Below are 13,013 nucleotides of genomic sequence, written 5' to 3'. Positions count from 1 at the left end.
CACAACACACAGACATTAATGTTTAAGCTACTGGCACCAAAAGTGAGTACACCTCTAAATGAACATATCCAAATTGGGCCCAAATTGTTTTCCAGCACTGCCTTAACTCTCTTGGGCATGGAGTTCACCAGAGCTTCACAGGTTGTCACTGGAGTCCTCTTCCACTTCTCCATGATGACATCACGGAGCTGGTGGATGTTCGAGACCTTGCGCTCCTCCACCTTCCATTTGAGGATGCCCCACAGATGCTCAATAGGGTTTAGGTCTGGAGACATGCTTGGCCAGTCCATCACCTTTACTCTCCGCTTCTTTAGTAAAGGCAGTGGTCGTCTTGGAGGTTTGTTTGGGGTCATTATCATGTTGGAATACTGCCCTGTGGCTCCTCCACCTTAGGTATGAGAATGCCTCACAGATGCTCTATATGGTTTAGGTCTGCAGACATGCTTGGCCAGTCCCTTACCTTTACCCTTAGCTTCTTTAGCAAAGGCAGTGGTCGTCTTGGAGGTTTTTTTTGGGGTCGTTATCATGTTGGAATACTGCCCTGAGGCCCAGTCTCCATATGGAGGGGATCATACTCTGCTTCTGTATGTCACAGTACATGTTGGCATTCATGGTTCCCTCAATAAACTGTCGATCCCCAATGCCGGCTCCACTCATGCAGTGTGGAGTGTACAGTGAGTCCTGAATAAACATCCGTTGTTCCAGATCAGAGTCCTGTGTCTCTCACAACACGGAGAATATAACAGTGGCGACGAGGATGGGATTTACAAGGTTACTATCCGTGTGAGAAAAGAAAAGAAGAAAAAAAAAAAAAAAAAACCTCTGGATTGTCACCTGGATACAAACACCCACAGAGCCCAGCAGGAAAATGTAATTGATTGGGACATTAGGTGAATTTGATGGGAGAACAGACATCCTGGAGTTCCTGGGTTGAGAGACTGGAACAGTATTTTGGTGCAAATGCCATCCCAGGCGACAGGCAAGTAGCAGTATTTCTGACAGTGGTTGGTGCTAGGACATATTACACTCTTAGGGATCTCCTTTTCCCTGAAAAACCAGCAACTAAGACTTTGGCAGAGCTCCTGGCACTATTAGGAAATCACTTCCAGCCTAAACCACTAGAGATTGCAGAGAGATTCCGGTTCTATCAGCGGCAGCAACAGCCGGGTGGAGATATTAAGGCTTATGTGCTTGCCCTTCGCAGACTAGCCTCAACCTGTTCTTTTGGGGAGTACTCACCGACTGCACTGAGGGATAAGTTTGTCATGGGACTGAATAGTGAGTCTAGCCAAAAGAGACTGTTAACAGAGAAAGACCTTACCCTTACAAAGGCTATTGAGATAGCTTCAGTGATGGAAATGGCTGTGAAAGATACAAAGGCTTTGAACCCCCAGAGCAGAAGGGAAGAGGTTAAAGAAGTTTTCAGAACAGCAGTCAAGCCAACAGCACCAAACTGGAAATATAGACCCTCACCAAGCCGGGAGTCAGCTTGCTACCGTTGTGGGAATACAGACCATGATCACAAAGTCCGCCGGTTTAAGGATCAGTTCTGTCATAATTGTGGTAAGGCAGGCCATCTGAAACGAGTCTGCCGTAGTAAGAAGGTGCGAAATAAACAATCTCTGAACCCCAGGACAAAGGCATATATGGTGGGAAGATATACATCGTCATCGGAATCAGAGGATGAGGAAGTGCTCCTCAGACATACATCATATGCATTCAGCACCCTCAGCAATGACTGTAGAGGTAACCATGGAAGGAAAGAAACTCGAGATTGATGTAGACACAGGAGCAGCAGTTTCAGTTATCACCCAGAAACAATGGAGAAAACTTCTGATCCGAACAACTATCCGTCCAACACCAATCAAACTGCAGACATACTCAAAGCAGATACTCCACCCACTGGGTTACATGAAAGTACAGGTATCCTACAAGTGTCAGACGAAGAGAATGCCATTATATATCCTAGAACATGGGGGACCCCCTCTCTTTGGGAGAGACTAGATTGCTCACTTTGGCATGCCAGACATCGCCATAAACCCCTGCAACACCCTGACCATCCCATCAGGAGATAAAGAGGGATGGGTGGAATCCCTGAAACAGCGATTCCCACAAGTCTTTGATAACCATTTGGGGAAAATAAAGCATGACTGTGTGAGACTCAGGCTGAAACCCCATGCCCAGCCTAGGTTCTTTAAAGCTCAGACGGTACCTTTCGCACTCCGAGCAGGTGTGGAAGCTGAACTAAGCCGGCTGGAGGAACAAAGTGTCATCTCAAAGGTAGAGCACAGCGAGTGGGCATCACCAGTTGTACCAGTAAAGAAAGCGAATGGGGACTTGCGCATTTGTGGCGATTTTCCGCATGGCACTAAATTCTCAACTGGAGATAGACCAGTATCCCCTACCCAGAGTAGATTACATTTTTGCCTCTCTCTTGCAGGAGGTCAAAAGTTCACCAAGCTTGATCTCAGGCAAGCTTATTTACAGTTTGAGGTCCACCCTTCGTCCCGCAAGTTTCTAACCATCAACACTCACAAGGGACTGTATGAATACAATCGGATGGTGTTTGGTGTAACCTCTGTCCCAGCCATTTGGCAACGCAAAATGGATGAGATTTTGGTGGACATTCCTTTCACACAGTGCCTGTTAGATGACATGCTCATCACAGGCCTGACGGACCAGGAACACAAGCGGAACGTGGAGCTTGTGTTGGCGAGACTCCAAGAGCATTGGAGTTTTGTGGCCACCTTGTGGATGCAGAGGGTATACATACCACGGAAGCCAAAGTTGATGCTTTAGTAAAAGCTCCAGCCCCAAACCAACAGCTGCGATCATACCTGAGTTTGCTGAACTATTACCACAAATTCTTGCCAGATCTAGCACATACTTTGTTTCCGTTGAACAAGCTTTTGGAGAAACACTCCAGATGGAACTGGTCAATCAACGTTTACTGTAACTTGGCAAACATGGGTAACATGCAATCACATTCTGTTCCTAACTGAACCTAACTGTGGCTGCCCCAGATTATCCTGCACAGGTGGAGTCCCTTAGAGGGAAGTCCACGCTTGGTAGTGCTCTAACAGAGAATTCCATGTTCCGGGGGTTCTTTTGGGGGAATCGGCATTCCAGAGCGGACCATAGGTGCTAACTATACACACACACACACAGTAGGCGAACTGCCTACAAACCCCCTGGAAAAAAAAGTACCTTTTTATACTACTCTGTCCCACCACCTGTCCCTCAGATCTTTGCTATAGTCAAGAGCCATGGCCTCCATCAGACTCTTGACATCCAGTGCATCTCTGGGAGGTATGGACCCCTTAACTCCCTGGCAGATGAAACCACGGCATATGGCAGGCGACAAGACATACAACACACCCAGAAGTGTGTTGGATGTGAAGATTCTGTTGGAAAGAGTAGCCTAATAAATAATCAGTAGTTTAGAAATCTGTGGATTGAGCTTTGAGACAGGTGAGTGTAAAAGGTCTTCCCTTGTATGTGTTGTTTTTTTTTTATTTAATCAACTTGTTTATTCCAGTTCTACTTCAAGCCTGTGCTTTTTAAAAAGTTGGATTTGCATGAATCAAGCACATGATTTGTACTGTTTATAGAAACGCTTAGAAATATATCTGTATATCCACATATTACATTAGTTGAAGAACTTGTTCGTCATTACTTGTTTTGCCTCAGGTCAGAAAGTATCTCCTTCTCCTTGATGTACGGAAAGAACACGTTAAATTCTGGAGGCCACAAATTCTTCTAATGGTGTCCAACCCTCGCACCTCCTGCCAGCTTATCAAGTTCATCAATGATCTGAAGAAAGGTGGTCTCTACATTTTGGGTCACGTAGAGACTGGAGACTTGGGTGAGTTTCCCAAGTCAAGGTAATCCTGACTGCCATTATGAGTGTGTAGCGCTACCCCCAAAGGAGCTACTCTACTAGTTAACAGGTTGTTTCTGCACACAGTTCAGAGGCCACCAGGCACACAGCAACAGTTTACTTGCTCTGGCTCAATAATCAATCTAGAGCAGGCATCACTAAATGGAGGGTTAGATGCGAACCGGATCACTGTCCCATTTGTATGGGGCGGAGCCAAGGGGCTTCAATGTGAATGGGGGGAGCAGATCTTAGGAGGGTTGCAATGTGAATTGGGAGGAGCAGAGCATAGGGGACTGCAATGTGAATGGGAGGAGCAGAACTGAGGGGGCTGCAATGTGATAGGGGGGAGTGCTGGGGGGGTGGGCTGCAATGTGATAGGAGGGGCAAAGCTGATGGGGCTGTAATGTGATGGGGGGGCCAAGCTGAGAGGGCTGAAATGTGAATGGGGGAGCATATCCAAGGGGGCTGCAATGTGAATGGGGGGCAGAGCTTAGGTGGGCTGCAGTGTAAATAGAGAGCAGAGCTGAGGGGGGCTGCAATGTGAATAGGGAGCAAAGCTGAGGGGGGGGCTGCAATGTTAATGGGTGGCAGAGCTAAGGAGGGCCTACAATGTGAATGGGGCAGAGCTTAGGGGAGCTGCAATGTAAATGATTGGGCTGCAATGTGAATAGGGAGCAGAGCTGAGGGGGCTGCAGTGTGAATAGGAAGCAGAGCTAAGGGGGGCTGCAATGTGAATGGGGCAGAACTTAGGGGGGCTGCAGTGTGAAAGAAGAGGGGGGAAGAGCTAAGGAGGGGTATAAAATGGGGCAGAGAACATTGCTGTGGGGGGGGTGTGAAGTTGGGGGCAAAGGGCCCTGCTGGGGGGGGGTCAGTTTGAAGTGAGGGGGGCAGGAGACACTACTGTGGGGGTGGGGATGTGACTGGGGACAGAGGACACCACTGTCACGGGAAAGCTGTGATGTAAAGGGGGACTGAGGAAACTGATGTAAAAACAAGATTGTGATTTCAGAGGAGGGGGCTGTGATGTGAATCACCTGAGTCATCGGACGAACAAGCGATTCATTCAGACCTCAGCTAGAAGAAAATTTTACAGATCGGACCTTCGTGAATTTTAATTCAATACCCCTGGTCAAGGGGATGTCCATCTCTTCTTCTTTTTTTTTTTTTTCTTTTTTTTTTTATTTGTTTCTGAAAACTTGCTGAGGAGGACAGTGGGGTTTAGGATACTGAAAATGTCAAAGCACAGATTTTGCAAAGGACTCTTTCTCTAGGTGATAGCAACACAGTCTTTCACTCCCTGCTGTGGTCCAGGAGAATATAAGACACAGAATTAGCAGTAGCACCTCTGCACTGGGCAGTAGCAACACATTGTTTCACTCCCAACTGTAGACCAGGGATATTGGAGCATCTATAGGAAATGTAAGTAGACTAGAACAGTCTAAATTTCCCACAGCTGACAACCACAGGATAGGTTTAGACAGTCAATAGGAGCAGACTGGAACAGTCTGGATTTTTGCAGCTGAAGATCACAAGATAGATGGCACGCTAGACACCCTGGAGCAGATTGTAATATCCACAGCTAGATAAACTGCAGCTCAAAGGATTGGGCCCTACTCACGAATCCCAGTAGAAGCAAAGCCATGGGCTCAATCCAGAGGAAGAAGTAGTCCAGCAGCCAATCCAGAAGGCTTCATGGCATAGCAGCCGCCTGAAGCACACAGCCCCCCTTCCTCCAGGGGAATAACAGATCTCCCTGGACTCCTGGATATTTACCTACCTCCCATCCACCATCTAGGCGCTCCTCCACAGGGATTGGATGGGGCAAGGTGGAGGACAGCCTGGGCATTTTAATTTACCTGCCCTAAACTCAAAGCTGGCTCAGGGGGAATCAAATGCCCAGGCTGTAGAGTCAGAAAAGACCAAAATTGCAGATCACAGCAACTCTGGCTACAGAGCAAACCACACTAAGTTTACCTAGCGTCCTTAACCTAGGAGGGTGCTACATCCTAGTTGTATTTTATATTTTGATACTAAGTATTAAAAAGACAAGGTGGATCATGAACGTAGTAGTGGATTGTAAATGCTACCAAAGCAGAAGGTGGAAGAAAGCCACAAGCAAAGGCTATCTCCATAACGACATGTTAAACTTAACATTATGTATATTTAATTCAATTACAGATGCTCTTCCTTCAGACCCAGTTCAGGCTCATTACAGCTTCTGGCTTAGTCTGGTTGATAAACTCAATGTCAAAGCCTTTGTGGACCTCACCCTGAGTCCAACTGTCCGACATGGAACGCAACAGCTGCTGCGAATTACTGGGCTTGGTAAGTTTTAACACCAAAATGTCACCATCACCTCATCACTCTTCTCCACACCCACATCTTACATTTTCTTGTTCTTACTCTCCAGGTGGAATGAAGCCAAACATGCTGGTCCTGGGATTCTATGACAACTCCTGCCCCGATGACTACTTTCTTCAGGATTCCGCTTTCACTCCAGGACTTTCACCCCGAGACGACCCATTTGGTGTTGATGCCACCTCTTTGCAGGCCCATTTTCCCCCTGTCCGAAGTCCTGAAACTCCACATCACGTTACTCCTAAGGAGTATGTTTCAATAATCTGCGATGCTCTGAAGATGCATAAAAATATTGTCTTGGCTCGGAATTTTTCATCTTTACTAAGGCCAGGAACCCCTGGATCAGATGCTGCCATGTATATTGATGTGTGGCCTCTGGATCTGCTCCGACCTCAAGCTTCCGCCTATGTGGATGTTTGTAGCTTGTTTCTTCTGCAGATGGCATGCATTCTCAATATGGCCGCCTCATGGCGCCGCTACCAGCTCCGTGTCTTCCTTTGCGTAGAGTCAAGAAGCCCAAATGGTAGTGGCACTGGCAATGGCTGGCTAGCAGCAGAAGTGAAATTCCGGGAATTGCTTGCAAAGCTTCGCATCCGTGCCTCCATCCGTGTGGTCGCCTGGGACAGAGTGGCCATCCTACGAGGAGAAAACTTTGAAGGCCAAGGCCTCACCCGTGAGCCCATTCCTGTTGAGTATCTAAACGCTGCCAACCGTGTAGTGCTAGAGGAGGGCGGTGCTGAGTCGGCTGTAAGGTTCCTCTATCTCCCACGGCCTCCTGCTGACTCAGCTCTTCACGAATGCTACTTGGAGGAATTAGACGCGCTCACGGTGGGTTTGGGGCCAACATTGCTGATTCAAGGCCTAACACCAGTTACATGCACTGAACTTTGAGAAACGCCATTACTTTTCACAGATCTGTATCTGCCATTCTTAGAAGCTGTCCTATCAGGATTTTTCATCATTCTAGTCAAAGCAACTCCAGTTCTGCTTTAAAACTTACAGCAGCATTAACCTACTATATTCTCCATCTCCTCTATAAATCGTTTCACTCCACGCCCCTGAGACATAAGGTACATAGGGGAACAGTTTACTCCTTTGCCGAAAGAACAACGACTGAAAACCCTGTTGCTGGATTTTGGAACCCTTGAGGGTACTTCATGATTTCGAGACTGGATCTTTTTTAGTTTTGCTTCCATTCATGTTAGCACTTTACGCAGGTCATTTGCACATATGTTTTGTCTTTTCTTGTGTCTATGCTCATATTGATTGGTTGGTTGGGGGTCTGTTCTTTTTCTCTCCTTATTTTATACACAACTTTCGATAAAGAGAAGATTTAATTTTTGCTAGTCCATTTCCGAATGGTGACCACTCTCTGAAAGTACGTGTTGGCTCAGTCGGAGCATTAACATTCCTAGCAGACAAAAGAAAATTTTACATTAGGTGGGGTTAACTCACTAAGCTCTCTTTGAATTTTTTATTGTTTTTGCTTGCTTTTACTTGACAACTCGGAGTTCTGAACATCTACTTATCGCACTATTCGGATAAATAGATTATATAATCCAAATTGTGATTGGTATAAATTGGTTTATATATCTTATTTTGTTGTCACATATGGTTTGACTGTTGTTCTGAGGGTATTTAAGGGGATATCTGACATTTTCACGCTCACCATTTTATTACTCTGAATATTGTCTCTGAATATGACTCCAAAGTCTTCCATCTGCTTCCTTCTCACTTGACCTGCTCAGTTCCTAGGATTGTTTTAGTACATGTAGACTCTTTGAGGCCAAAATGATCTCTATTTGGTTTAGGAGTTAAAAAGTCAGTCAATCCCCAAACCTATTTCAGTTTGGGGTATATGCTTGTTCTTGGATCTCTACACCTAGGTTCCCAACCCCACCCACCCCTTCTCACCCTAGTAACAGGATCTCACTTTTCTTGTAGGATGTTCACAGCAACAAGAGGTATGTGAATACAATAGGAAGCCAAAAAATAAAAATTAAAGGCAACTTTTTTTGGATTGAGTATTTGGGTGTTAGAACCCCTCTCAGGCTTTCTGTGTCTTCATTATGGAGATTCATCCTCTCTAATTTTCTTGATCACCAATGTCTCCAGGAATGAAAGTGAGGGTAAATGAAAGTGAGTTGCCCCAAAACAGGAATTGACGGAAAGTCTTCCTATGGGAGACATTTGATTCCAAGACAACTGTTTAAAAGGAGGTATCCCTTACATTGGAAAGATAACCTCTCCCTTCCTGTTGAGTCTATAGGACAGGAAGTTATTGGAAATCTCCTTAAGGAGAGACCGTTCTAAAACCAGATAGAGGTTTAAACTCAACTCTCTATCTGAAATGAAAAATGTAATAAATATACTTTAAAGCATATTTCTTTAGCATGTTTTTTGTAAATCCCCAGTATGAACACAGAATGTGTCCTACTCTTCCTCTCCACCCTCCAGCACTGTTCCCTACTTGTCCCTTCATCCTTTGCCACTGTTCTCCAGTATTCCAGGCTGTCATAGATATGCCCCCAGGGGTGGGCTCACAGCATTCCAGGATCAGATATCATGTGAGTGCTGCTTACTCCAGAAGGAAGGGCCACCCATTGCCCAGTTAGAAGAGAAAGGGCCTGTGACATCACTGCATTGTCTAAAGGCTGGAAAAAAAAATGTAAAGTCCGAGGGGGGCTTCAGGAAAGGGGGAAAAGTGAGGGAAAAACCAAAGCTTAATTTTAAACCCTTTTTTATTTCCATTTTACTCAAAAATGGGGTTAGGCCTAACACCACTGTCCACTTTTATTTCTTCCTGTTTCCCCAATGCAGAGATTACTAACACTATCACTGAACCAGGAAGTTAGTGAAAACCTCTCTAAAGGTGGCCAAAGATAGATTGAAAATCGGCCGGTTCAGCAGGGATCGGACAAATTTCTACCCATCTATGGGCAGGCTAGCTGTACAAAAGTCGATCTCGATCAACTTCTGTACAGCCAGCCTGTGGGTTTTCTTTTTTCGCTTGAGCAGTGCTGCTTGCTACAGCTGGCAGCACTGATCAGTGTATTCTAATGGCAGGGAACTCTCCCTGCTGTCCAGAATACAATAGCTCTACAGGAGGGATTTCTCCATCAACACACTCAGTGTCGATGGGGGAATTTAATTATATTATTTTGTTCAACCTACTGGTTGAACGAAAAAGAAAAAAGGCATCATCTATGGCTTGCTGAACAAACCCCACAGCAAAAATACTTTTTTTTTTTTTTTAAAGCTAAAGTTTTTTCCTCAGCTTACTATAATTTGATTTGTGTCCCTGTTGGTCCCCTAACTTTTTATATTTTTTTTTTATTTTGGTAAATCCCTTTTATCAGGACAGGTGCAGAGAAAGATAGGCAGCAATAAAAATCCCACTCAATCTCGTAAAAAAAAAAAAAAAGGCTGTAGGTTCAGTTTTAACCCATAGCATCCAACCTCAAACCAGAAATGGACCCACAAAACCTAAATTTGAAATGTTAATTTTAATTGTACTTAACCAAGATAGTTGAAGCTTGGAGAGGTGAGCGTAGAGCTGGGTTTCTCAACCAGGGTTCCTCTAGAGCAGGGGTGTCAAACTCAATTTAATTGTGGGCCGCATCAGCATTATGATTGCCCTTAAAAGGGCCGGTTGTATCTGTAATATAAGATGTCCAGAGCACCCCCTACCTTTACATAGGATGTTAAGAACAACACCATCATCAGAAGTTGAGTCCCTCACCCTCCCTTACATCACAGTGAATCCCCCTTATCTTGGGCAGCTGCTCGGAAGAAGCTGTAGGCATTGCTGGAAAGCAAAATGTACAGGGGCTGCAGGAGAGGTGTGAGGGCCACATGAAATGGCCTGGAGGGCCGGATTCGGCCCCCGGGCCTTGTGTTTGACACATGTGCTCTAGAGATTGCTAGGGGTTCCCGGATCAATTTCTGCCTCTCGGATAAGTTCCCACTGACACCATTCATATTCTTAGCTCTCTATGTAAGGGGGTAATCCTTCCCAATGACCACAAGTGTAAGGCACATTATTCCCTTACAGAGAGTTAAAAAGATCAATGGTGTCAGTGGGAAGAATCATTCCCAATGACCGCAAGTGTAAGGCACATTCTTCCCACTGAACATCACACTAATGTATCATGGGTTGTAGGTATAACCATTTTTTAGCAAGGTTTCTCTGAGACTGGAAAGTTATTTCAAGGGTCCGTCTGTGTTGAATGGGTTGAGACGCTGCTGTAGACAATAAATCAATGATCTACTAGCCATTGAATAGCTGGATTAAGACTTGGGGTTTTCATCAGACTTAGGCTGGCCATACATGGTTCCTGCTGAACCAGCCAAGATTCGAACCATTAATGGGCAGGCTTAATGTACCAAGTTGATCGATTTGACTTGGGTGCAATCAGCCAACCTGATTCTCTTACGAGCAGCCACTAGTGATCATCACTGTCTTCTCCCTGTAGGGAAGGCTTCCCCTGCCCTCCACTGCCAGGAGAAAACAATGGCCCTGGCAGGAGGGAGTCCTGCATCAACACTGTCTGTGTTGATGGGGGAATCTAGCGAACTTCGCTCAGTGTATGGCCAGCCTTAATCAGCATTTGCGTGCCATACGTTTGAGGACCCTGAATGGTGATGTCTAGGACTCAAGAGATTTGCTAAACCCACAATTAGGTTTCCCCTTAAGCAGCACTATTTTATGTCACTTCTTTAAATCACTTGGCTGACTCAATAATTTTAGACTTGATTGTCTGGAAGACAAGTTGTAGGCCTTTGTAATGAAATATGAAAATAATTTTCTATACATTATACATTTTTTTTTTAGCCACATGTACAATAAGCTTAAAAAAGAAAACCCATACCCTGGTGTGTAACGTAAATGCTATATGTTTTTTCCCCTCTGCACCACTGAAATGATCCAAATCAATGACCTGCTAGCCTTTCAATAGCCAGAGCAATGCACTTTTTTATAAATGGCGGTCAATGTCAGATGTGGGTTTTAAATATGGATTCCAAGTGAGATCCTGGAATCTGGCTTTGCCTCCTCCAATTTCCATATTTGTGTAGGATTCCATAGTTTTGAGAGATCTGAACAACAATGCTCTCTAGAAGATGTATACCAAACCCACACATTCATATTGATGCCATTTCTTCAAAGCCCCTGACCAACTCAAAGATGTAGACTTCAAGTTGTACCTATGCTAGGCCTTTGTACTGCAATAATGGAATCCTTTTTTATAATCCTTTTATGGTTTTTCTTTAGCCACAAGTACAAGCAGCTCACTAATGAAATCTTTATTCCATTACTTAAACCGTATAACCCTTTTGCTTGCTAACAGCACTCTTTCTCTTTCTTAGGCTAAAGAATGTTTCCTTAAATAGCGAACATTGCCATGTATTTTTGTTTAACCTTCTACTAATTTATTTTGGTTAAAGAAGCATAAAGTGCTGCTCTTCTTTTTTTTTTTTTTGAATTTCGTTTTACTGGTTTGTTGCTGGAAGTGTGAAAAATGCAAGCCTTTTTACTGTTTGGGAAGAACATTCAACAGATGAGGATATGAACCAATCCATTGTGATAGGAAGGTGATTGTATTTGGTTCTGCTGTGTCAAAGATATCCGTTACTGCGTAAGACTTTTAGCACTGTTGGCTGAATCTGATTAACTTACAAAAATAAATAATAATATTATTACAAGAGATTTAATCTTGGTGGGAATTCCACTTTTGTAGAAAAAAAAAAATGCAGTTAACACTTTTCGCTGAACATGTTAAACATGGTATCAACCTAAAGAAGACATAGGGTACTATACTTTTTAAACTGGATAAAAATTCTATATCTATTTTTGGCCTTCCGTTTAAAATTTTTTTTTGTGAATCTGTTACGAAATTTCTTGCCCAAAGTTTCTGCTAGTTACAGCACTTGTTTTAGGCTGACACCAAGCCACTACCTCGCAATTAGCAGCAGCTTTGTTAGACCGGCCATACACTGTTCGAATCTCAGCCGGTTCAGCGGGAACTGGCCAAGTTCAAACCGTAAATGGACAACCTGAATGTACCAAGTTGATCGATCGATATTCTTTGTAATATGGGGAATACCTAGGTAGAAAAGTCTTGCTGTTGGATCCCTGAGAACAGAATCTACTATATGCTGTTTGGCAGTTGCTTCTAAAAGAGTTGATTCTACAGCAAGTTTTTTGTTTCTGGGTGCAACCAGTTTAAAAAAAATGCATTTTTTTTTATTGTTTTTTTTTTTACTAGAGCTTGAACCAGTTCCAACAGAAATGTAGAACTCCAGAGAATTTAGCAAACCTAAATTCTTGCCTGTGTTAATATGTATTCCAGCAAATTATTAGCCACTTTTCAGCCTCAAAGCCTATTGTAGCTGCAACTGCAATTTTAAATTAGATTGATTTCTTGCATAATTCTCTGGCCTGAATGTCAAGCCCGTTGCAGCTCCCATAAGACCGATTTCCTGAGTTCTGATAAATTGATTGGGTCTACCTGAGTCTTATTTGATTAACAAAGGAACACAGCAGTCTCATAAAAGAGGAACATTATAGATTAAACTGGATTGATTTGTAGCATGACACTCTGGCCTGGTAGTGGAGCCCATTGCAGCTCCTATATTACTGAGTTCTGAGATGGACAAATCTCTTGTTTTTACATGATTACATGAGCACCACAGCAACTCTCATGAAACAGGTACATCAGCTTCGTGTGTATCTTCACTAAGTTGGCCATATGCGCTTCCCAGCAGTGTTGTAGAC

At 44.1% G+C, this 13,013-nt stretch overlaps 1 protein-coding gene across 2 annotated transcripts in view; it reads left to right on the top strand.

The window, feature by feature from the left end:
* The window catches only part of SLC12A9 (solute carrier family 12 member 9), a 52,561-nt gene extending 44,963 nt beyond the window's left edge, over positions 1 to 7,598 (top strand). For both annotated transcript variants that reach the window (XM_082257200.1, XM_082257199.1), the window contains 3 exons: positions 3,691 to 3,865; positions 6,059 to 6,205; positions 6,291 to 7,598. In XM_082257200.1, the coding sequence (XP_082113326.1) occupies positions 3,691 to 3,865; positions 6,059 to 6,205; positions 6,291 to 7,129 (1,161 nt within the window). In that variant the 3' untranslated portion in view covers positions 7,130 to 7,598. The remainder of the gene's footprint in view (positions 1 to 3,690; positions 3,866 to 6,058; positions 6,206 to 6,290) is intronic.
* Positions 7,599 to 13,013: the final 5,415 nt, after the last annotated feature.

The sequence above is a fragment of the Pelophylax lessonae genome (assembly GCF_965119305.1).
Source record: "Pelophylax lessonae genome assembly, chromosome: 4".
NCBI classification, from domain to species: domain Eukaryota; kingdom Metazoa; phylum Chordata; class Amphibia; order Anura; family Ranidae; genus Pelophylax; species Pelophylax lessonae.
This window is presented reverse-complemented; position numbering and strand designations above follow the sequence as displayed.